The sequence below is a fragment of the Gallus gallus genome, chromosome 2, assembly GCF_016699485.2.
Source record: "Gallus gallus isolate bGalGal1 chromosome 2, bGalGal1.mat.broiler.GRCg7b, whole genome shotgun sequence".
Classification (NCBI taxonomy): domain Eukaryota; kingdom Metazoa; phylum Chordata; class Aves; order Galliformes; family Phasianidae; genus Gallus; species Gallus gallus.
Window position 1 is genome coordinate 52,506,756 of NC_052533.1, and position 25,975 is coordinate 52,532,730.

A 25,975-nucleotide genomic window follows, 5' to 3' on the forward strand; every position below is an offset into this window, starting at 1 on the left:
AGTGCCAGAATTCTTTTTGAACCCCAGTTAGGTTCTGGTCTCAGGTCTGGCACTGAGCAGAAGGAAGGTACAGTAAGATTGAAAAACAGTTATTGACCTCCACGTTACACGCAGTAGAGCCAATAACTCAAACAGCTGAAGTTATAGTTGAGATGACCTTGTCAATTCAGGGGTGGGAGATCTGACCCACCTTCCTAAGACAGAAGTGGCCCAAGCTGGACAATGCCTCTTTTACAGGAAGGGAAGTATTCCATTCCTGAAGATGCCTGGTATATGGATGGGCCCAGCAAGGGTAACCTAAGCAAGTGGAGTGCAGTGGCATACCATCCCTCCACTGAAACAATCTACTCTGAAGAAGGGGATGGTAAAAGAAACCAATGGACTGAACTGCGAGTCATGAGGATGGTTATAACCAAGGAACCCGGTGATTCTATCCTGAAAATCTGCACAGATAGTTGGACTGTGTACCGAGGGATCACTCTTTGAACTGCACAGTGGGCCACCCACGAATGGACTATCCATTGCCGACCAATCTGAGGCAGAGAGATGTGGTTAGACATATGGAATGTGGTTAAACACAGGACTGTATGTGTCTACCACATTTGTGGTCATCAGCCCCTACAGTCCCTTGGAAATGATGAAGCTGACACACTGCCCCGAGTTTGATGGATTGAGAATTCACCATCTGAGAACATCGCCCACTGGTTGCATCAGAAACTGCAGCATGCAGGACAAAAGAGAATGTGGGCAGCTGCTAAAGCATGGGGGCTGCCCATACAACTATCTGACATTGCCTAGGCATGCCAAGACTGTGACACTTGCTCCAAGATGAGACTGAGATCGTTGCCCAAAACAACAGCCCATCTTTCTAGAGGACACAATCCTCCCCAGTGATGGCAGGTTGATTACATTGGACCCCTCCCTCGGTCTGAGGGGTCAAGATGTGCCCTGAGCTGCATCAATACCGCAAGTGGGCTAATGCAGGCCTATCCAGTGCCAAGAGCGAACCAGACTCATACCATCAAGGCATTCACCAAACTGATGGCCACCTATGGGGATGGCTCAAGTCACGGACAGCCACCAAGGGACTCACTTCACCGATGGCAATGGTACAACATTGGGTAGAAGAAAACAACATGGAGCGGTGATTCCACCTGGCATATCAATCAACAGGGGCAGGTGTTATTGAATGCTATAATGATATTCTTAAGGCTGCTCTGAAGGCAGACTCTCAGTCCCTAGAGGAGTGGACAAAGAGACTCTACAAAATCCTGTGGGACCTGAATGAAAGGCCTAAATACAGTAGACTCAGTGCCCTGAATATACTACAGACAACAGAGGCATCCCCACTTAGGATCAAAATTACGGGAACCGACATTTGGGTAAGACTCCAGATTGCCAAGGATGGTAATCTTCTGGTCTCTGCCCCTGAGAACCTAGAACCAGGTACATATAGAATAGAATGGCCTTGGAAGCTGCAAGTAGGACCAAAGTGGTGTGGCCTACTTGAACCTTTTGGGAGATTATTGGAGGTTGGGGGATTGGTAGTCCCTCCAGCAATAGGTACGTGGCCTGCAGACATCATGGTCAATGCTATGGTTTTCATCACTAAGGGGACCTTAATCATGTCCCATAGCAAATCAGGATCCCATTCTTTGGTACCTGCAATAGTTATGTAGTCTCAGATATCAGGCAAAGGGACAGATACGGACAGCTGGGACATACCCCAGTGCAAGCCAAAGTGTTGACTCAGGACAGGAACATGGACTGCATCTTGCCGTGGATGGGGGACCTACCCCTTCTTGTACTTCTGAAACAACTATACTACTCCCCATGAGTCTCTTCAAATCCACAGGATCACCAGGAGGAGTAATATGGCATCAAGATGCTCCAGTCTTCAGTGAACTTCAAGAAGCTCACTGAAGATCAGTGTGACACCTGTGGACTATATCTGACTGATGGAACACGAGCTGAATCTTCCCTGGTCCAAGCAACTATGTGCCTCCAGAAGAACCACTGAGTACTGGCCCACAATGGAAGATGGACATCAACCATGAACCAGTAATCAATCAACTCATGTTTTATCATTCTACATCGCAACAGAAAATTGTACAAATGTTGCAGTGTACTGAATCATCATAATGGAATGTGCTTACCTTTAACCTGCCTATTCATTGTTTCACACTGTGAAAGGGCAGAGTATAATGGAAATCCAAGTCATGGCCTGAAACAGTGATTGAGCACCTGGTAGGAAGGCAGGGCCAACCCAGGGGAACCCAGCTGCATGCAATGTGTCCAGATGTGGCACAGCCATGATCCATCCCTTCCCAGACCTCATTTAAGGGTTGGCAGTGGAAGTAAGAGCATCTCTTTGGAGATCCCTCTGTATCTGGGGTCTTTATTTCTGTGCCCACAGCTGTTGTGTTTGAGCAAATCCTCACTCACTGCAGTCTAGGATCTTGCTGGTTGTTGTGCTTTCCATTGTGTTACAGGCAATCACATAAAAATTTGCACATGCAATCTATTCCCAATTTCCTCCGTCTCAATCCTCCTGTACTTCTTTTTGTCTACATGTGCCAAAACCACTCTTAGAGAGAAAATACCAATTTTTGAATAAATAGCAGACATCCAAAGAGCCCCTACACTGGGGTCGGTACAAGCAATTTTCTCCAAAAAAGAGAAGCTGAAAAAACCTTTTATGTAAACTCTGATGCTGTTGGTGCCTTACTTATGTAAGAATATGTTAACAACAACCCCCATATCAACTCCACTATTTATTATTATTAAAAAATACTTATAGAAGTTATATTACCATCATCACCACTTCCATTTAATCTTTTATTAAATTTCAAATCATTAATTAACTTTTCTCATAAAATCAGAACTAGATCTTAATGACAGAGATATGCCCATAAATACTCCAAATCCAGTGCTGAGCTCTCATAAAAAGCTGTCCCCTTCATATATGGTAACAGCATTTTTGTCTCAGGAAAGTCATGCAGAGCATGGACTGGGCACTGCTCCTCATGACTGGCTGCAACTGTTTGCACCTTCAGAAGGGAGTAGGATGCATCTGAGTTCTGTGCCTGCTTTGTAAATGATTTGTAAAGGTATTTGGGAACAACACGCCCTGTGTCAGCATACATTGAGATGTTGAGGAGCAGTTCAAGCTCCCCCCAGGTACCAGGCTGTGCTGTAACTGGGCTGAGGATGTCATTTAGTACCAGGAGAAAGGCTCAGGACAGCAGCATGGCCCATTTCTGTAGTGTAAAATTCACTACTAGGCAATTTCTTACACACATTTGAACACCAGCAGACCATTCATTTATGAGTTTATAAGTTTTCAAAAAGATTTGTGAGAAGTTGGGAGGAATAATCCAGTCTGTCTGACTACAAGAAAAGAGCCCCATATTTAACTGGAGTGACAGAAAAACTCCCAGTGAAGTGAATTTTTCAGAGGTCCTCTGAGAGAAACTGCAGGAGAGAGAAACTGATCTTCTGAAGATCAGTGAAGAGCTACATTTCACTATAAGCAGAACCACCAGCTGAACCCTTGGTAATCAGATAACTGTGAGTTCTGATACCAGAACCGCTTGCACCACTTGGTTACAGGCAGCCAGCTGGAAACAAACAGGAACTGGCAATGACACACAGCCAAAAATGTAGACAGCTTGGAATGCTCCCATCCCCAAACTCAATGATGGGAGCTCAGGGGGCAAGTGAGACCCATCTGCTTTCAGCAACACCTGGTGAGGATCACACTGTAGCCCTTTCTGGGCATCCCACTCCACTATGTCTCCCTGGCTGCCAAAAGCCCACCTCCTTACCCTGTTGCCCCTGCAACAGGGGCAGTTGGTGAGCACAAACTCCTCCTGGAGTCATGGTGTCCCAGGCAGGCCCACCCAGAAGGGCAGGCTGCATCAGCATTGAGCCAGTGCTCCTCTTTCAGACGTTGGGCTGAGTGAGGAAACAGCCTGTTCAGCTGCTCTCCTGGTGGATGTTGGTAGATGGAAGGGTCAAACACTTGAGAAAGATTCTCACATTTTATAGAATTTTACAAAACTCAGGTTTTGAGATTCCCATTTCTTCTTTATCCAGCCTGAGTAGGATTAAGTATGTGCAGTTCCCCTACTCCTTCCTTTCACAAGCTGGGCAAAGCAGTTTACAAATGCAGCTTTCAGATGTTGATGCACAGATGATTTGCAGATGATACTGGCTTTGCTGTACAGAACTGCATTATACATCAAATATTCCTGGCCTCTCAGTCATTACTATTTCATTACAACAGAACACCTTTCTTTCATAATTAACCTTTGAAAGGAATTTGTGACCTTGGGACACTTCCGCACACTTGCATGTTGGAAAATTACTCTGTCAGGAAAAAACATGCTTTTATGCTGAGGATTAATGAAATACAGAGGCTTTTATGGGGAACACATGAGATAGGAGAACTGTCCATGCAGTCACAAAATCACAGAATCACACAATTGTACTAGGAGCTGGAAGAGACCTCTAGAGATCATCTACTTCAACTCCCCTGCCAAAGCAGGCTCTTTAGACCAGGTTGCACAGGTAGGCATCCAAGCGGGTCTTGAATGTCTCCAGAGAAGGAGACTCCACAACCTTTCTGGGTGGCCTGTTCCAGGGCTCTGTCACCCTTACCAAGAATAAGTTCTTACGCATGTTTGTGCGGATCTTCCTATGTTTCATTTTGTGGTCATTTCCCCTTGTCCTATCACTGCGCATCACTGAAAAAACATCTGGTCTCATCCCTTTACCTCCCACACCTTAGATATTTATAGACACTGATCAGATACCTTCTCAGTCTTCTTTTCTCAAGGCTGAACACACCCAGGTTGCTCAGCCTTCCCTCATAAGAGAGGTGCTCCAGGACCTTTATCATCTTTGTGGTCCTCTGCTGGACTCTTTCCAGGAGGTTCCTGTCTTTTTTTGTACTGGGGAGCCCAGAACTGGACATAATACTCCAGGTGAGGCCTCATCAGGGCAGTGAAGGGGGACGATCACCTCCCTTGACTAGCTGGCCATGCTCTTTTTAATGCACTCTAGGATGTCATTGGCCAACTTGGCCACCAGGGCACACTGCTGGCTCATGGACAACTTGTTCACCAGGACACCCAAGTCCCTCTCTGCAGACCTCCCCTCCAGTAGGTCATCCCCCAACCAGTACTGGTGCATGTGGTTATTCCTCCCAAGGTGCAAGACTCTACACCTGCTTTTGTTAAACGTCATCTGGTTCCTCTCGACCCAACTCTCCAGCCTGTCCAGATCTCACTGAATGGCACCACAGCCTTCTGGTGTGTCAGCCATTCCTCCCAGCTTCTTATCATCAGCAAAGTAGCTAAAAGTGGACACTATCCCCTCATCAAAGTCACTGATGAAGATGCTGAACAAGACCAGACCCAGCACCGACCCCTGGGGAACACAGGCCTCCAACTGGACTCTGCACCGCCAATAACCAGCCTCTGAGCTCAGCCAGTCAGCCAGTTCTCATCTCATCTCACCGTCCACTCATCTATCCCATATTTCCTCAGTTTCATTATAAAAATGTTGTGAGAGACAGTATCCAGTGCCTTGCTGAAAACAAAGTAGACTACATCCACTACTCTCCCCGCATCCACCCAGCCAGTGATGACATCACAAAAGGATACCAGGTTGGTCAAACACCACCTCCCTTTGGTGAACCCATGCTGACTACTCCTGATGACCTTCTTCTCTTCCAACTGCCTGGAGACAGCATCCAGAACAAGCTGTTCCATCACCTTTCCAAGGACGGAGGTGAGGCTGACTGGCCTATAGTTTCTGGGATCCTCCTCCTTACCCTTTTTGAAGACTGGAGTGACACTGGCTATCTACCATATCTATCTCTACCATTCTCCAAGACCTCTCAAAAATGATAGAGAGAGGTTCAGCAATCATCTCTGCCAGCTCCATTAGCACACAAGAATGTATCCCATCGGGGCCCATGGATTTACATACACTGATGTTACCTTTGTCCATGTCCTCCCCTTCCATTCCCCAGCCTTCCATTCTCCAGATTCTCTCATGTACCTCTGGGGTCCAAGATTCCTGAGGGGGAATCTTTGCAGTGAAAACAGAAGTAAAGAAGGAGTTCAACATCTCCATTTCCTTGGCACCCCCACTTATCAGAACAACTCCCTCATTTAGTAGGGGACCCATATTTTCCCTAGTCTTCCTTTTACTGTTGACATACTTAAAAAAGCCTTTCTTATTATCCTTTATCTCCTTTGCCAGATTCAATTCCAGGTAGGCTTTAGCCTTCCTCATTGCATCGCTGCAGGGCCTGACAACATTCCTATATTATTCCCAAGTGGTCAGACCCTTTTCCCACATTTCATGGACATTCCTCTTCCCTTTGAGTTTATGTATGAGCTCTTTGCTCATCCACACAGGTCTCCTGCCACCTTTCCCTGATTTCTTTCTCATAAGAACACACTGATCCTGAGCTTGGAAGCACTGTTTAAATGCTGACCAACTCTCACAGGCCCCCTTACACCCTAGCCCATGGGATAGCTTCAACTAGGTCCCAGAAGAGATCAATGGCTCTCCTAAAGTCGAGGGTAGCAATTCTACTTTTTGGTTTGCTTCTTCCACTCATGATCACTTAATAAACAAGAGCCAGGACATATAAATTAGAGTAATAAATTGACACCAGATTAACGTTAAAAGAAATTACAAGAGTTTCCCCAGAAGATGTTACAGTAAGCATGGTCCTTGATGCTCTTCTCCACTACTTTGACTTTGGGGTAGAAAGAAGGAATAAGGAGACAAGGCACTTATACTCATGTAATTCCTCTTTCTTTAAGCCAGCAGAAGCATAGGTGTCTCCTCAAGTCCAGATGCAGCAGTTCAGCTGCTATCTTCATCAGAAATTGCTGTTCAGTTTGAAATGCTTTTACTCTAAAAGGTGACCAGAGAGCAATAACCATTTTTACATGCTGAGAGAGAACCACAGCACATGTAGTCACTTCTGTGGCATTACTGCAAAGCTCAGAGCAATAGATCAGAGCTACCTTTCAGCTTCACTCAGAGCAGTCACGGGCAGAGCAGGCAGCAATATTAACTCTTCAGAATGGTTCTTTCTCATCATCCTGAGAACTCCCTCTGAGAGCTGACACCTCCATCAATACAGACATGCTCATCACCCTAAAATCACCTCATGCCCGCTTTTCATTTTTTTCTAAAATGAAAAGCATCAGGAAGAAGAGATACTTACACACACTACTGTTTCTTAATTAAAAGTATTTGTTCTCAAACCTCATAAATGATGTTTTAACAATAACAACAACAAAATAGCACTCAATTATTTACTGACTCTATTTCAGTTGTTTTTGGGGCAGTCTCTCCTTCTCTCACCAGTCAATATATGTCAGTGCATATACATCTAATCTGATCAGTCAACAACATTTTACACACCCACTGCAGCATATAGAATTATAAAACATCAGTCCTCTCACAGAAGCTGCTGGAACTTGCAGAGGCAAACCACACTGTTTGTCTTTCCTACTGTAGAGCCTTTCTTTCTTTGTTATGACAAAAAGTGTTTGTTCCACTGGAGTTATTTGTCTTGTTTATTCCAGAGACTTTTCTCCTTTTCAGCTTTATCATTGAAAACAGTTTCAGTCCTTCTCCATCCCTTTCCTGTACCTTGTTTTGCTTCCCTCAGTCCCCTCAGGCTTCTGCCAGCTGACTGTCATCTATCTGCTTAGCTCTCCTAAATGCTGAGCCCTGCTGCCAAAGAAAGAGAGTAAGTTCTACTTCATCAGAGCAAAGATCAGATGGTGTCCTGGCCTCACAGAATAGCTTCCCTCCCGCACCAAGGGAACAACCCCAGCTCTCAGTGTTGGACTGCAGCTGAATGATAAGCACTCTGAAGCACCAGGCTTTTACACACATCAACTGCTGGAAGCCAGTCCTGTGCCAAAAACAAAGAGACAAAACAGAACAACCCACCACTAACAAAAACCCACACCAACTGAAAAACTCTATTGCCCTCATATTAAATGTTTTGATGTACTCCTGAACACCAGCCTCTCTTTTATATCAAAGAAAAAGATGGAAGAAATCTGAGGAAGCAGCCTTTTATTCACTGTGACTGTTTTGTACATCAGGTGCTCTAAAAATTTGTTTTTTTTCCTAGCTTCTGTTCTTACCATTCTTTAACCACACCTCATTATCTCTCTCCACAGTAATGGGATAATCTAGACTCAAACAGCAAATCCCTAATACTGTTTTCAGTTAGACCATTATCCTTCTTTAACATCAGTGTTTTTTTTAATAATTTATATATATATTTACGTATATATAAATTCTAAATTTTTTAAATAGTTCTTATTAAGTATCTACTACTTCTATTATTTCTTACATGCCAGTCACATTTTACACAAACAGCAAAAGACCTAAAGGCACACTGAAGGAAACATGGAGAAAATGGCATGTATTTATACTGTGTCTGACCCAAAATACCTAACATCCCCATTAGCTACACAACAGAGATATACTGAACTGGCCACTTACCTTAATTTCAAAAGAAAATAACTTATTCCAGTTGAAATTTCTTAACAGAGAAAGTTCGATAGCTTGAGAGTTGAGTTCCTATGTAGGTGAGATATGCCTCAAGACTTACAAGTCCAATAACAATTTATTGCTATAGCATGCATTTAATTCCTGGCGTCACCCCTTGCAAAGACTATGTTAAATACTTTGAATACTGTGAGGGTATCACAGACTAATTCGAAATACAATAAGCAATAATAGTTTCCAAGTATTGCCAATGCTGACTTAAAATCTGAAGTCACCATAGAGAGGTGATGTGTCATGTAAAGCAGAACTGCTCATGCATCTAGAGCTTAATCCACTTCCCCATTAAGTCAATAGAAGACATTGAATTTATACAAAAGGTGATCTGGGCCCCTACTTTGCAAGCACAGGCTTTAACTCCTTTTCCCCTTTTGTGACATTAAACAAGGAAAATTAAGTAACGGTACAAAGAAAAAAAAAAGTAACAAAGTCAGTGTTAAAAGCCCCAGTGAAATTGCATGGAGTCCATTTCCCTTCATTCACCAAGTGCATCTCAAAATGTTCCCACCCCACAAAAATCCAACCTAATTTTTAGCAGAATTTGGTAATTACAGGACTGTCAATCTCACTTCAGTGCCTGGCAAAATTATGGAGATAATTATTCTAGGAGTTACTGTAAAACACCTGAAGAACAATCCAGTCATTGGTCACAACCAGTACAGGTTCAGAAGGGTGAAGTCCTGTTCAATGACCTTGATCTCCTTTTATGACAAGGTCACCCACCCAGTTGACCAAGGGAAGCCAGTGCATGTAATCTTTTGGGATTTCAGCAAAACTTTCAATAGTGTTTCTCACTATATCCTTTGGGAAAAAGTGTCTAGAACACAATTAAGTGAAAACATAATACAGTGGGTGAACAATTGGCTTATGATTTGGACTCAAAGGGTTACAGTAAATGGGGTTACACCAAGCTGGCGGCCAGAGTCATTGATGGAGTTCTTCAGGGCTCTATTTTAGGGCCCTATCCCTTTAACGATTTCATCAATGACTTTGATAAAGGACTTGAAGGTATATTAACTACATTTGCAGAAAATGCTAAGCAGGGAGGAGCTGTTGACTCCTTCAAGGGAAGAAAGGACTCACAGTGGCCTACAGCTTCCTCTTGAGGGGAGAGCAGAGGGGCTGGCACTGATCCCTCTGATGCCAGTGACATGACTTGAGAGAATGTCATAGAGCTCTGTCAGGGGATGGTCAGGTTCAGCATTAAGAAAAAGTCCCTGCCAGAGTTCAAGAAGGGTTGGACAACATCCTCCAGAATACAGTTTGAGTTGTGTGCAGTCCTGACAGGAGGCATGTGTTAGACTCAATCCTTGTGAGTCCCTTCCAGATCAGGATACTCTGGGATTCAATGACTGTGCTTCCCTTGTCTTCTTGCAAGAGTGTTGGTATGCTTGGATCCCTCTCAGCTACAGCAAGGTATCAGGGACAGTAGCAGCATCATACTGTGGTAGATTAACTTACTGACAGCTAAGGGGGAGATAGTGGATGAAGAAGGGTTGGAGCCCCTGCAGGTCTCTATGCCTACCTGTGGAAGACAGCTGCCCCTAGGAAAGGGACCCTCAACAACCACACCACACCCTTCCTTCAAAACTTCAGCAACTCACAGGCCATAGGTCCCAACTCCACACAGTGCCATATTTTGGTCACCACAGGACACTGTTAGAACAACATGTCTGTGGCCTCCTGATTTCACCTGCCACCTCACAGCCATCTGCTCTGGACCCTATAAATACAGAGACCCTGCAACCAGAACTCCAGATGTTGAGCAAGTGATGGCAGTGGCAAGTGCTTTCCTTGGGAGTTAGCCTAGCTGTGAAACGTGAAAGGGGGCAGGACAGACTGCTCTCCTGCAAAGAAATGGTGGCTGACAGTGAGGCTCCATATCATTGAACCGGTGGAGGTGGACCCACTTGAGAATGATAAAGAGCCCAAAGAGGTGGATACAGAGCTGGAAGAGCCAATGGAAGTCGATCCACCTCCATCAGGCAAAAATCACCACTGCTCTCAGGCAGTGTGGGAGGAGATCTGGACCACAAAATTTCCTCTGAACATTTTCATGCTGCTTGAGGTACACAGGGGTCAACTGATAGGGGATGTCTACCTACGTGCCTTTGCTCCTTTCCCATAAGCCCTCTTTTGATGACCCTCTTACAACATACAGGGAACATATAGGTATTAGGAAAAGTCTCCTGACTGAATTCAAGAAGCATTTGGAAAACATTCACCAAAATATAGTTCAATCAATATGAGTCTGATCACACTAAGACTAGATGGGTGCTGTACTGCATCATACCCAATCAAACTGATTAATTGGTGCTCACTGCTTCACATGGTTTTGTAACTGTTCCTGTATTTTTTGCTCAGTGGTTTATCCAATTCAATTTCTAACCAGGATGATGTGCACTTGGCAAAGTAGGAAACATTACATCCAATCACTGAAGTGTAAGCCTCTGATTCTCATTTGTCAGTGGTATTAAATAGTCTTAATCATAGTATGTGTGCATAGCTCCTTGTTCTTCACAGCACTCTGTGTGAAAACAACTGTGACTTTCAATGCTTTAAAATGAAAACCTAGAAGAGTCAATTTTTAAAAAGGAATTACACTTGGAATACAATTACATTTAAAAACAGAGGAACTAGGAAAATAGTTAAAACATAAAAAGATTTATATTTTAAAGCTTCTCATTACATTCTAGAATGCATTAAGTTCCTCTTTTGAAAGCTACTGGCTTCACTAACACTGAATTTAAGCGGATTTGAAGTATACAATCACCTGTTATCAAAATAAAGATGCTCACTTGAATGCAAATTGTTAATATTAAAAACTTTCACATATTTATAAAATGGAAGCAGAGTCTAATGGAGAAAGAGAATTGGAAAAAAAAAAAAACAACCCAAGAAATAAAGAGCCAGAATATGTTTATGCTCCAACACAATTTGTGTGTGGCCCCTTTAAGTAATATTCTGTAATTTGAAGACATCTTAAGGGACTGTACCCTCTCTCTCCAACTTCTAGACTGTTAACAGGCACTGTAACACTGGTAATCTTTCCATACATCTCTGAAGGGCAGCAGTATAGATCAATCGACTTCAATGTCACTTATTAACATTTATGTTAAGGCATTGATAACATCTGTATTTCTGTGCTCTGAGACTGACTCATTTGGTGTTTTTCTCAGTCTTAAAAAAATTTATTTCAAATCTAAGGTCACTCTTGTTATGTTCAATATAAGTTCATTTTTTAAATGGCACTATTGTTGCAATGATCCAGCATAGCTTCAGGTTTATATGATCTTCCCAGCTTTGCTTTGTTTCAAACAAAGGAAAACCCCTCCACTACCCCAAAACATGTGTAAAAAGTATTACTCCATAAAAGCCTTGCCTGCATAATACTTTATTTTTATGGAAATTCGGATATCCAAATACAGGCACACAGGCATACATTTCACCCTAGCGCTATACTCAGAGCCAGCATTCCCTGGATCCTGAGAATTGCACCTTAGGCACCACAGACTGCACACAGTAAAGTGCAGATTGCTCCTAGGTCAGCTCAGGACTCTTTTCTGAGCTGTTTTTTTTCAGTGATGACTCAATGCATGATATTTTATCACTATAAAATTCTAACTTCTAGCATCAGTGTGGCCATAAATGATTTTTATCATACCATAAACTCCAAAATCACCCAGATGGCAATTACACTGCTCTACTTATAGTACATTAGAGTACTATTTAAGGAAACCGAAGCGATACAAACCTGATTGAGAGACCTGGGATAACTGAGTCTCCATATTCTCCTCTCCTCAGTTGCTTTCCTCCCACCTGTTTTTTTCCAGAATTACAGTTCTGGACAAACCACGACTCTTTATTTTACTGTTTGGCAATCACAACTTGGCTTATGTACCCTTACTGTTAAACAGCACAGTTCTGTGGGCAGATCACCTCACTGATAGCCAGATTTCCAAGTCAAACTCAGTCCATGTTGTGTTTGCTGGTCACTCCACCTCTTCAGACTTCTGTTCTGGTCCTTTTTTCCTTAATAATTAGGATCACTCATAAAAAGCAGAGTCTCATGCTTAGGTCTGTTGATGTGGTTAAAACAACATGATCCCAATGTCTTATTTGAATGTCTTGAGGTATCAAAACATGGAACATCTGTGGATTCGTGCCAAAATGTGCAGATACCTGAAATGCTATTGTGGGTAAAGTTCATCTCCACCTTGATCATACTATTCCTTATTAACTTCCTTATTTATTACTGATTTCTCTTTATAGACTGACCATGCAACACAGAATGTCAGAAACTCTGATGAGACCATGTGAACAAGGAGAGCTTTTTAGCTCTTCTTCAGTGGTTAATGTCCTCATTTTAAGACTGCCTGAGAACCTGAGATCATTTAGTAACTCACTGTTTTGCTCCTAGTTTTCTGAAAGTTCTATTCCCAGTTCTCTTTTTTAAGCATTACACAATATTCTTACTCTTGCCCTGGACAAAACCTGGTGCACCTATCTCTGTTACTCATGAACTCAAGAAATCCATTTTGAAGAAATGAAGAAATCCATCCTCATGTCCAGAGGTTCTACCTAGCTGAGCCTTTTCATTCTTTCTTTTGTAAAGAAAACACGGTCTTTCACTAAAGCTGTTACAGTCATCTCCTGGAACAAACAAACAAAATCTTGAAATGAAAGAAACATGACATGCATGTGTCTGTGACACATGTGTACATTAAGCATGTAAAGCCAGCTCCTTCACAGCTTCTGCAAGAGGATGATGAGATTAAGAGCTCTTTCTAATCAAGATCTAACTTCAGGGAGCCACAACAATGGGCAACGCTGAAACCTCCCCTCACCATTACTTAAAAATACTACTTCAGTGTACAATTTGCATCTTGAATAGTATCAGAAATTTAACATAAAAATATTTTTGTCTTAATCAAATTCTGACAATATTTATAAGGCTTCATTGATCTTTTTTTTTTTTTATCAGATGATAATCTCTTGTTTGATTTTGAGGTTGAGAAAAAGGTGAAAAAGCCCAACCCCAGTTTCTGCTATAGTTTACAGAACATAGCAGTAACTACAATTAGTTACAATTAGAAACACCTTCAAGGAAACATAACTGTAAAACAGCTTTTATAGGTGTTTGCACTAGTGTCTCCTCTAAAACTTGTGCTCATGGTGTGATCTGCCAAACAGTACTTCACTACCTCCTAAAATTCTGAACTGAATCTGAAATATATCTACATAACTTCCAGATTTTTCTTTTTTAGTATCTGATGAGTAACAGAATAGAAGTTTGTTGTGGTTTTGTAATTTTGCTATTGGTATTACACATCATAACATCATGCGCAGCCCAGGTAAATTAAAGGGTTAATACTCCAGTTCCATGGATTGGCAACCTTCCAGATACCTGCTTCTCAAAAGAGAAGAACTACATATCCCAGAGGACCTCACAGTCAGAGAAGGAAGATATGTCATGGAAATCAACGGGATCTAAGTCACAGGATCGGGCTCTCTCTCTATCTCTCTCTGTCTCTCTGTCTCTCTCTGGCTGCCAGGTGGAGGTGTGGGTGTGCTTCCAAGCTGTGAGCCTTCATTCAAGTAGGCCTTTCTGTTTTGGAAACTTTCTCTTTTTTTATTCGATTTATTACCCTTACTTTCAATTAGATTGTATTATATTGTGTTACCTTCCATTCTGATATCATAGTTAGTAAAATAAGTTTTACTCCTTAGATTGTTGCCACTGCTCCGTTCTTTTTCCCTCTCTGAGCCCAGCTTCTGCTCCACTACCCCTTTCCCTTTTCCCCTTCCCATTTTTGGGAGCCTTTGATCATTTGATTCAGAGACTCAGAAAGCTTAATACACATCACCACCATGCTTATGCAGCATAGTGATACTACTGCCCTAATACTTTCAAGATATACCCACCATTATAGGAAGTTAATCTTAACCTAAATTGACTACTGAATCTATATGTATCTCTCGAAATGATTCATAGTTTCTTAAATGAAGAAAAAATTTCACATGTACAACTGTTATACCTCCCTTCCAAAATACAAAATGAACAGATTTTAAAGACAAGAAAAGATCACCATACCTCTCCAGTACAACTACAACTCTAGTACAACTAAAATCTCATCCACCACTTTTCTACACCAGTGCTCTGAATTCTGCCTGAATATGAAATGGCTTAAAAATAATACCCAGTTTAATCTGAAAAGTTGAAGAAAATAATTTCTCTCAATCCTACACTAAACTACATCAATGGCTAGTTACTTCCATAAGTACCCCATTTCTAATCCAATACAAAACACACTGATGTATATACAAATTTCTCACTCCAAGATCTCATTCAGGACCCATGTTTCCATGAGTAAAAGTTTATTCAGAAAAGAAGACAGAAGATCTCATTTTGTTTACAGTTATTGCACTTTTCATTTTGGATGTTCTTGACAATGAAGACTGTAGTTTCTGAGATGAGGCAAATTCAGTGTAAACTAGAAGTAGCCAGATGAGCAATCCAACAAAAAGAAGAGAGGATGGGTGATGAACTGCCATTATGAACCCTTACTGATCACAAAAGCACATACATGAGGACATCAAAACAAAGGCAAAATTGACTTATCTTTCCAACTTTCAGAGAAGCAAATTACTTTTCCTCATGTAAAATACACCACCTTAACTCTGTTCTTCAGATGTTAAGACTGTTGCTCTCTTTTCAAACTTTTCAGGCAAAATAAATCCCTAGCAAATTAGTCACTAATGACTAATCATGAATGGATTTTATCTTCATTTTTCTGGCCATGTTGCTTATACAGTTTGCTTCAAGACAGCATCTGTAGGGCTTTTTGTTTTGTTTGTTTTTAAACATAATATTTTATTCTTATATATTTTTTTAAACATCCCATATCCACTACCAGCAGCCATAGTTTGAAGAAGAGTTTGTGATATCTCTAAACTTGCTTACAGGTACAAAACTCTCTAAATTTAAGCTGTAACAGCTGTATAATAAGACTTGTAGTTCCCATTCTAGCTTTTCAATACAAAATGTAGTACCTAGAAGAGTTTTTATTAAATCTGAATTAAAGAAATGACAGCACTTTGTACAGCCAATACCTTTGATTCATTCTCACAAAACTGTTTATTTAAGTTGGAGGAAGGTGGGGGGAAGATGTCACTGAAAAACAAATTTTATGCAGAGATCTGTATCTCTGAATGGAAGTTGCCGCTAAAAAGATTTTCTGAGGACTGTGCTTGAAGATTAGCAGCTATATCAACTGGAAATACAAAGTTTATTCTTGGTGTTCAAAGGCACGTGTAGAGCTTCCTGGAGCTGCCTCACTGCATGTCTGGTTCAGAGATGAATTATGAAGCAGCAATTGCATTTTCATGTATCACCAAAGTTCACTGCATGTATGTTTTCCACATATTAAATGCTACATCAAAATATACAATCATTTTTCAGCCTCACTGCTACTCTTATACTTTGCATAGGTCACAGGAAGAAACTGTATGTGTAGCAGAGGTGATACTCTTCATGATTGCTGGCAACCCGTCACATGTCACACAATGAGTCTCATACACTACAACTAAACAGAATCTTAGAAGGCCAGTATTTTTGTGATAGGACATCCCCTCCTCTTACAGAGCTCACTGCTCACCACTTCCATCTGAAGCACTTAATATTGCAAAACCTGACTACACAATGGATTGGGAGGGAGTGTTGATCTGCCAGATGGCAGTAAGACACTACAGAGGGACATGGACAGACTGGATCGATGGGCCAAGGCAAACTGTATGAGTTTCAATAGGGCTAGGTGTCAGGTCCTGCATTTTGGTCACAACAACCCTAGGCAGCCCTACAGACTTGGAGAGGAGTGGTTGGAAACACGCCTGTCAGAAAAGGACCTTGTTGTACTGTTGGACAGTCAGCTAAATATGACCCATCAGTGTGCCCAGGTGGCCAAGAAGGCCAATGGCATGCTGGCTTGTATCAGAAACTGTGAGATGAGCAGGACTAGGGAAGTAATCCTACCCCTGTACTTGGCACTGGTGAGGCCCCACCTCAAGTACTGTGTTCAGTTTTGGGCACCTCAATACAGAAAGGACATTGAGGTGCTGGAGCAGGTCCAAAGAAAGGCAACAAGACAGGTGAAGGGCTTGGAGAATATGCCCTATGAGGAGCGACTGAAGGAACTGGGGCTGTTTAGTCTGGGTAAGAGAAGGCTGAGGGGAGACCTTACTGCTCTCTTCAAATACCTGACAGGTGACTGCAGCGAGAGTGGGGCTGGTCTCTTCTCACTGGTGACAGGACGAGGAGAAATGGCCTCAAGTTGCACTAGGGGAAGTTTAGGTTGGGTATCAGGAAGGGTTACAGAAAGGGTTACAGAAAGGGTTGTTAAGCACTGGAACATGCTCCCCAGGTAGGTGGTTGAGTCACCATCCCTGATTGTGTTTAAAAACCCTGTAGATGTGGTGCTCAGGGACATGATCTAGCAGAGGGTTGTTAGCATTGTATGGTTAGGTTGAGGTTGGACTTGATGATCTTGAGGGTCTTTTCCAACCTCAGCAATTCCATGATTTGGCATGATTTGGCATCACTGGAAAATAGTATCTTAGACACAAGCGCTAATAATTGTAAATAAAGCTGCCAATACAATAATAGTTTTTGATGCATTTTCAACTTCACATACCTTAAAGCCAGCAACACAGAGGGTAATCAGTGCCTTAAGATTTTATCAGGAAGTGTTGACAAAGAATTTGCTGTAGTGTGATACAGATAAGCAACTACCTACCTATGGATGTGGATGACAGTGCTTCATAGCAATTCAAACAAATACATGGCAAGGCAAAAGAGGCAGACAGAACAAGGTAGAGCAAAAAACAAACAAACAAACAAACAAACAAACAACAAAAACAACAACAACAAAAACCCAACCCAAAGATCAGTAACTCACCTATAATTTTGCCTAGTTGCAATTGTTCAGCAATCAAGAATAGTTTGGCAGCTAACTGGAAACTCATATTAACAAAGAATAAATGGTAGTCTGATGAAAATAACCTCTCTGGGTTATAAAGTTTGTTAGAGAGAGAGGAAAAAAAAAAAAAAAACAACAAATCACCAGACTACAGGGGTCAGCCCCTACCTTTTTGTCACTCCCTTGCCCCTGACACAGGCAGCTCCAAAGAATAGACCTCTTTAAGGAAAACTTATCCTTTTACATACATTTCCTGCCACACCTACGCCAGAGGGTAATTTGTTCTTTACGCATCACTGAATTAGGGGAAAAAAAAAAAAAAAAAAAAGCAAGGTTGCTCCTCAACAGTAATTACAAAAATGAAGTTTTTCTCTTGTGTAAATACTCCTCTCTATCAGACCACTGGGACTCAGATCTGTTGACCTATTTTTTTCATAAATTGCCAGGCAAAACAAACACAAAAAACACCACCAGCAAAAAAACAACAGCAACAATAACAACAAAAAAATAAACAACAACCAATCAAAAAAACAAACCAAAACAAAAAAACCCTCACACACACAAACATACACACAAAAAAAAGCACCCTACCAAAACCCACCAGAAAAACAGCAACAAGTGAAGATGCAAAATATATAATTTCATCTCATTCTCTACACAGTTTGAAAAACACATTGCTAATGTAACTTATGCAGTGCTGTGGAGCAGAGGTGAGAGCTCCCTTCACTTGGTGGGAATAGGTGAACCACTCTAAGCACAGAACCGAGTCAAGGCACCGATGGAGGGTGCAGAAACTAACCTACCATTTTTTTTTTTTTGCCAGCATATTGTAGCACATAAACAAGAAATTGATGGTCTTTAAATCCACTCCTTCTGCTTTTCTTTCAAAAACACAAAGTGACTTGACACAAGAAGAAAGTTTAAGAACTTTTCAGCACAGGAAAGCTTTCCTGCAGAACTTTTTGTCCAGCTTCAGCCACAGCACTTTAAGATACATATGGACGAACTGAAGAGAGGATAAGAAGAGTAATAAGAAAAGGTGACCAATAAAGAAAGGCTGAACATTAAAAAAAGGCAGCATTAAAAAAAAAAAAAGATTAACATGTCAGTAGAGTCTGTGCACACAGTCCTTTAGTAACACTGGACAGAGAATTTAAAGGAAAATACTTCAGAGAAGTAAATGAATATTCTTTCCAGCAGAATGATTGCTTTGAGGACAGAAATTAAAATTACGCAAGTCTTTATTTTTCTCCTCTATTTCATCGCAGGATTTTTATTTCATAAGAATCACTCTGAAGGTAAAATATATCCACTACCCCAAGCAATTAACACGAAAAGAAAGAAGATAAAAAGAATACTCCAAGGGCCAAGTATGCAAGACTGAAAGAACTATTCAATTAAGGTATAATAATCAATTTTTCCCTGAATTATATTCAATAAGAATATAAAAGTTTGCAGAAGAGATGAATGGGTTACAAGAGAAGTTAAAGTGAAAGCTCCAACATTGCCTCATCACTCTCTTTGTGTTTCTGAAAAGAATCACCATTATCAGAAAACTACTTGCTGCAAATCAGATTTCTGTCTGTATTCTAGTTTTAAGGTGTGCATACATGGTTCTGCAAGCAACTAGTAAAAGAGACATAGGCAATACATACAACAGTTAGTAATGCTTGACAGACTTCAGTCCTAGCATTAGCAGTCTCACATGTCAAACTTTTTGCAGATGACACAGGAAGAAATTCTAAATTAACTCCTGCTTGAATACTAGCCTTTCGTTCTAGCTCAACTTGGTTGTGAAGGGCAAGAAGAAATCAAGCTTCTCCTGTCCTCCCTCATACATTTTGTTGTTCATCTAGTGGCAAATATGTGCCAGGTTCTGCTGTATGAATAAAAAGATTCATGAATTTCTAAGTTTTGTCTCACTTATTTACTCTGAGAGTCAGCCTTACTGTATTTATTAAACTACTTATCCATGAATCCTTGCTCACAACAACTGAAAATCCTGAAGACAAGTAACAATAGGTGCTTAGCAACCCAAAATTACACTGTGATGGTTCCACTAGAAAATGAGAAATAACTGCACTGAAATGCAGTTATTTTGCACCATAAAACCAGCTGCATAAACACTTCTGGGGCAGAAACCCAGGATTTTATGGATTTATAAGCCACTAGAGGAAACAAGCACTATTCCTCCTTCAGACCTATTTCCTCACCTAACATATACAATCCCATACAACTTCTGCCTTTGGTCATGTATGATGTTCTGCCATTAATAAAGAAATAATTTAAAAGAAAAAGAAGACAGGCTATTTTATTACTCATCCTACTTCACAAATGCAAGCAGATTTTCTATACGGAATAAAGAGGACGGTTTGTTTCAGCCCTTGGTGAGAGGCATCAGATGTTCCTTGGCAACCTCTCCTAGGAGCACAGTAAGTTTTTCAAGAGGTTGCTGCAATGCCTTAGCTCTGATGGAGGCCTAAAATGAAACAGATTGAAAGCTGAGCTATAAACCAGAGGAATAAAGACCAGTGGGCTTAAGAAAATAGGGTGTTCTAGGCTGCTTGTGTATTTTTAAAAATTATAGCTGGGAAAAGCAATTAGATAGACAAAGATAAAGCAGAAAAGGTATTCAACTGCTTGCCACTACGTGATTCTCACAGCTGCTTCCTCACCAGCTGTCATTCAAAATGAAATGACAGTTATGGATGAGAGCGTTCCATTGTTTTCTGCCCTTACACACATTGTTTTCTGCCCTTAGTGGTTTTCAAGGAAGCAATAGTTTGAATTCAGCTCTAGCTGAAGTTTTGTTCCCACCTATTCGACGCTTTACACTAAACATGGCAAATAACCTTCATCTTCAGAGGACCTGAGCAGACGATAAAAGTTACTAAAGGAAATATCAACCAACTTTTGGATATGAAAAAACATGAAAACTAGTAAAATACACTAATTTGGCCTTTTCTCAGTAGTTGTGCATATACATCTTCAGGGAGTTCAGATTATGTTCACTGCTACCATATGGCCAGTTTGTTAAAGTACCATGTACAAAGCAGACAGCTGCTTCACTGAATGAACAGATCCCATCCGCAACATTTTACTTTTATTTAGAAAATATGACTTTCATGAGTTCATGTTTATTATTAACATACCTGTCCTGACTTCCTTCTGTGATGTGGTAGAGATGATTAGCACCTCCATCAGCACAAGCTCTGAGTGCAGCTGGAATTGGAAGAAAGAGAGCATCAGTATATTTTAATTTTAAATAAAAATCCTAACCACTTCTGTTTCCTGTGTTGCTGACATTTCTGTGTAAGCTCAATGTCTGTTGTGTAGTAGGGAATAAACTTTCCAATCTCAGTGTCCAAAACTTTCTATATTTGACTTGACTCTTCTTTCTCTAAAAAAACCATTTTAATGGCTTTTATCAGCTAAATGCCAATCTTCACCCAACTAGGTCACTTTCCAAATAGCTGCTTTCTGTCTAACCTAGCGTCATGGTTGCCCTCCAATGGGAGGGCAAGTATTCAAAATCTGAAAAGGGAGCATCCACCACATATGGACATATACTTGTCTAAGGAAGCTGAAACTTGCACCTTTTATGTAACAATCCTCCTTCAGCCAAAAAGTTATTAAAGACTTGCATAAAAGCTAGCAAAAATGAGGTAAGGCATTATAAATGCTGTTTACTATCCCCCAGATGGCACCAAAAGCAGTAATTCCACTACAGTTCCCAGGCTGCTCTACAGACTTCATATTATCTGAAATAAAGCTGGGGGGCTAACACTGAATACTAAATCTTGAAGGATCGTGGTACAAAGGAATAAAACCACAATCATTTTCACTGCTTACACAACTTGCGACTGCAAAGAGTATGCACCACTAATTCCAGTTGATTTAAACAAACACATATGGGCCTTTGTATTATGCTTCCTTTACTTAATTTTAGAAAAAAAGATTTTAGAAAAGAAGTATTCTAATGCTATTACTATATAATCAGATATAAATTAGTGTATTTTATTCATGAGCACCTCAGTTAAGGATAATTCATCAAACCTGCAGTTCTTAGACAAGAACTTTTATATATGATTAAGACTGAAAATGACCATGACATTAATAGTCTTTATCAGCTCTGTTCAGAGATGCACAGGTCAGATAACTGCAGTGTGCACTGATGTAGGGTGTCCCTTACAGTGCTGAGAGCAGAGAGATGGGCTGCTGAAAGTTGGAGTATTTGGGGAGTGGCACTGAAAAGGTGAGGAGAAAATCAAGGAGAGACAAAGAAAAGGAACAGCCTGCCAAAGTTTGGGGAAAAAAGGCATCAATAATCAGATCAAGTACTTTCTGCCACTGAGAATTCATATTTCAGCTAAAGCTATTTTCCTTTGGTGTTAGTTCTCTCAACAGTGCTACAGACCTAGCTTTTTCCTCTTTAAGCCACTCCTTTTTATTTGGCTGCTGAATTCCCAGCACAGGGAGCGTTCCTTGTGTTAAAACCACTACTCAGTACAATGCAACCTTGGCTGAGGCTTCTTGGAAAAAAAGAAACATAGGCAGAGTGGCACAAGAGCTGCTATCCATCACATAGGTAGTTTGGGGTACAGCAGCTTCTTTCATGCTGACAACAAAAATATATATGGCTTGAAAACTAGCATGAAACTTCTCAGCATCTTTTCTATCAGTGCTCCTGCTCCAACAAGACCTGTTCTCTCTTATCCACATCTATACTCATATCCATATAATTACAATGCTCACTACTGTAAGCACTGATGTTTTCAGTCTCTTTGTGCAGATAATATTCTTTTTTGCCTCCTCACCCCATTTTTCCCACTCCTTCCAGCCACCAAGCATAACCATATTAACAAGCCAAAGTCAAGCAGATTTGATCCTGACATATCTTATCAGATGAAATAATTTCTAAATTATCATTGCTGGCCAGCTGCTTACAATAGCTATGGATGATGAATATTAACATCATCAGACAGGAAGGACATAATTTTCCTCTCGTGTGTTTGACTGGAGCCTTTAAAGTTCTTTCACTTGATCTTATAGTGGAAACTGTAGCTATGATGCATCTAAGCAAGGCTTAGAACCTAACCATTACAAAGTCTCTTCTCTCCCCTCAAGCTACAAAAGCAATACATCACTTGAGACATTCATTATAACCAAAACCATAAGAAGTCTGAAGGAAAATTATTTTCTAACTTCAGCTGCCTAAACCACACTTCCTTAGCCACACAGAGACACAGCTCTTTCTAAGGCCAGTGATTTTTTAACTATTCTCTCATATTTTAAACAAATGAGTGGCTTATGACTTCTGTAAAAAAAAAGAAGAGATGAAATGCAGAAAGCAAGAGAAAAAATGTCTCAGTTACTCAAAGATAGCCGGAACTATCTTTATCTCAATGAACTTACCAGAAGGTATGCCTGGCCTAATAGTGCATCCAACCTTATGATCTTAACAGCATATGACCAACACCCAAAATAAACTGGGTATTATAAAACAGAAAAAAATCAGCCTTCATTCAGTCTGGTACATGTAAAATACTGAGACTCTTTCTATGTCCTAAGGGTGCCTGTCAACAAGTCTTGTATGCTGGTCACATGGAGACAGGACTACTATTTGATATCTCAAATTAAAACAGTTGTCTTATATAGCTAGAATTTTCTCCACATATTTATTTTCATCACTCAGCAGCACTGTGAAGTTATTTAGAGAAACTATTTATGAGGTACTGATCCTTTACCAGCAAATTAATAACTTACGCTGAAACAAACCAAAGTTGAACATGCTGTAAGTAACCAGCAGGAAATTAACTGATTGGCTGGAGGCCAATAAATCATATTACTTCTACTGCTACTAAGCCCTGCTTGATAAAAAGCAATTATATATATTAGCTGGAAGAACATGTAACATTATCATCTGTAAGTGTTCAAGGAGATAGTCAGCAATTCTAGACTCACAATTCAGATGGAAAATGTCTATTAGAAGGTAATAGGAACTGCTTTTATGCAGTGTCTTTTGTATTAGTGACAAAACTGCTTTACAAACAACAATTCGGCCAAGGTACAGCACGGCAATTGTACAGGCAAATCTAGCAGTCTCTAGGCATTTTGCAATGGCTCACACTAAGCCTCATTATTTCAGCAGAAACCGAAGGATCTGAATAACATTAGGGCACTGTTTTTCCTGACATCATGAAAACAGAGATAACTTATTTCAAGAAGTTTATGATTCAAATAGATGTAAAAGAGAATACTCAAATGAGAAGGTGAAAAGAGACATAGAGGGATGACATGCTCATGAATGTACAAGTCAAAGAGAAGCAACCAAACTGATTGCTGGGCTCAGAGTGGGAAGAATAACTTACATGGTCAGCCAAAACAGTGAGTGTTCCTGCCCACACCTTCTCTTAGATCCAGAGGGTATCACACCATCATTAGAGACCTCTCAGATGTGCCAGGTGCCTTGCATGCCTTCTAGCTTATTCGAGTCAGAAAGCATGGAGTTGATAAAAATGGGATGTAAGCAGATGTAAGATAATCCCACTTCTCTGAGCTGACCCAGATGAAGCAGTGGTTGTCCAAGCTGCTTGCTGAGCTCTGACAGGATAGGAGAATCATTGCCTCTAGCAAAGATGCTGTGACCTGCAGCTGGGAGATGGTTTTTTTTCAGCCAGCACAACTGGAAGCAGAGGAGATGCATGCCCTTAGCCACCATGCTCAGCTGGACAGCCCCAGGATATGGTGTCCCAGTTTTGTTCTGAAAGCAGGTGACACTAAGAGCACAAGAGCTCAAGTGCCCTGCAGCTTCAGCTTAGTGTGCAGATCTGCTCCTTGGATTACCACACATCACAATGTTTCCAGCCTGAATATTCTGTCATAAACTCCACTCTTCAAAAGTAGGTTGATTTATCAAACTGCTATCTTCCCTATGCATCAAATTCATTTCTGAGATAACTATCAGTCAGTGAACAAGTGAATGAGAGACCGAACCCCAAAAACAACTGTTTCATGCGCTGCTTAGTGGCGGGGTCAGCTCAACTGCTACCCACATTACTAAAAATGGCAAATGTTGCACTCAGCAGTGTCTAGAACTGCAGTCAAACTGAACACCATTCAGTTATGTCCATGTCAAGGAGGAGTCAGATATGTACCGGGAGCTCATCGTACCTCTGAAAGAGTTTCAGATAGGCAAAGTGAAGGAAGGTCCTTCTGAGTAAAGATGATCATTTTAAATGGTGTCTCTTCTGGTGGGAATCTATGGAATATTTTCCTTCAACAATAGAGACAAATATTAGGCCTGCTAGTGAATACATAACTATTCTAACATAACAAAAATAATGAAAACAAAAAGAATCTCTTTTAGTAAATATCAAAAATTTCCTGTAACTGTGAGATAGGATATGAACAGCATAGCAAACACAGAAAGAGAAGTCCCAGCTCTGAGTTTTCACAGAAGAGAGGCAAGTATCATGAGTGGAATAGTCCTGCAGATTCAGGAGGAGAAAAGTCTGTACAGAACAGGTGCAACTCTTGCAGGTTGAGTAAAACTGGGGCATAAAAAGGGTACAATAAAAGGTATTTATACAAAGCACCAGCACCTGAGGAAAAAAAAAACATAAAAAAGTATAAAATCTATTACATTCCGCAGTTAGTTATTGCAAGGGAAATAAAGCAATTTTTTCTTTTCTTTACATTTTTGGAATTAACCCAGGTCTTTGCCTCAGTTTAAATTTATGACACCCCTCTAAGTATGTTTCTTTTCTAATCTTACTTAACTCCTCTAGCTATGCAATGTTTCCCTTACTGATTCAGTAACCTGGTAACCATAATTAACCTGCCAGCATAATCAACACATAAGAGAATGTGGCATAATTAATGACTAGGAACCTTATGCATAAATGCTTTACTTTGCATAATAGCTGGATAATAGCATAATAATCAATATTATGCATATTTTTATGCATAATAGCTTTACTTTAGAGGGAGGGAGGGGCACAATGACCTTGCCATGGTAAAGAAACATGGAAAGAACCACTGTCACTGTTAACTACTGATGCCATCTTTAACTCCTCAAAAATTTTGTGATCACCAGCTATACCGCTGCTCATCAGACCTGCAAAAGCTGCCTGTGTAACTCCAGCATCACTGATGAGGAATCTGCTTAGTCTCAAATCTCAACCTGCTTGCAACACCAATCCTACTATACTTCATCATCCCATCAGTTGCCTTTCAAATACCATCTTCTTTTGTTGTTTCATAAGTTCAACACGCCTCACTAACAAAACTTAACTGTAACTAGCCTGCTGGCATCTTAAACCTAAACCAAGTGGAAAAAAAAAAAAAAAAACAACATTTTTTTCCAGTATTAAAATATA

General features: G+C 40.7%; 1 protein-coding gene and 1 long non-coding RNA gene across 23 annotated transcripts in view; one reads left to right on the forward strand and one right to left on the reverse strand.

Moving 5' to 3' along the window:
• LOC107051642 overlaps window positions 1-20,908 on the forward strand; it is a 33,271-nt gene extending 12,363 nt beyond the window's left edge. Inside the window, exons 5-6 of one of the 2 annotated variants that reach the window (XR_006937225.1) lie at window positions 238-5,796; window positions 7,706-20,908. This is a non-coding gene — a long non-coding RNA (uncharacterized LOC107051642). Of the gene's footprint in view, window positions 1-237 lie in introns of both variants that reach the window. The other variant, XR_001463320.4, reaches the window with a different exon arrangement.
• The window catches only part of TPK1 (thiamin pyrophosphokinase 1), a 347,987-nt gene that overhangs the window by 193,332 nt on the left and 128,680 nt on the right, over window positions 1-25,975 (reverse strand). For 19 of the 21 annotated variants that reach the window (XM_015275901.4, XM_015275898.4, XM_015275897.4 and 16 more), the window contains one exon: window positions 20,747-20,816. The exons of 1 other annotated variant lie outside the window; for it this stretch is intronic. In XM_015275901.4, coding sequence (XP_015131387.2) covers window positions 20,747-20,816 — 70 coding nt within the window. Of the gene's footprint in view, window positions 1-20,746; window positions 20,817-24,767; window positions 24,871-25,975 lie in introns of all 21 variants that reach the window. One more of the 21 variants, XM_046933897.1, reaches the window with a different exon arrangement.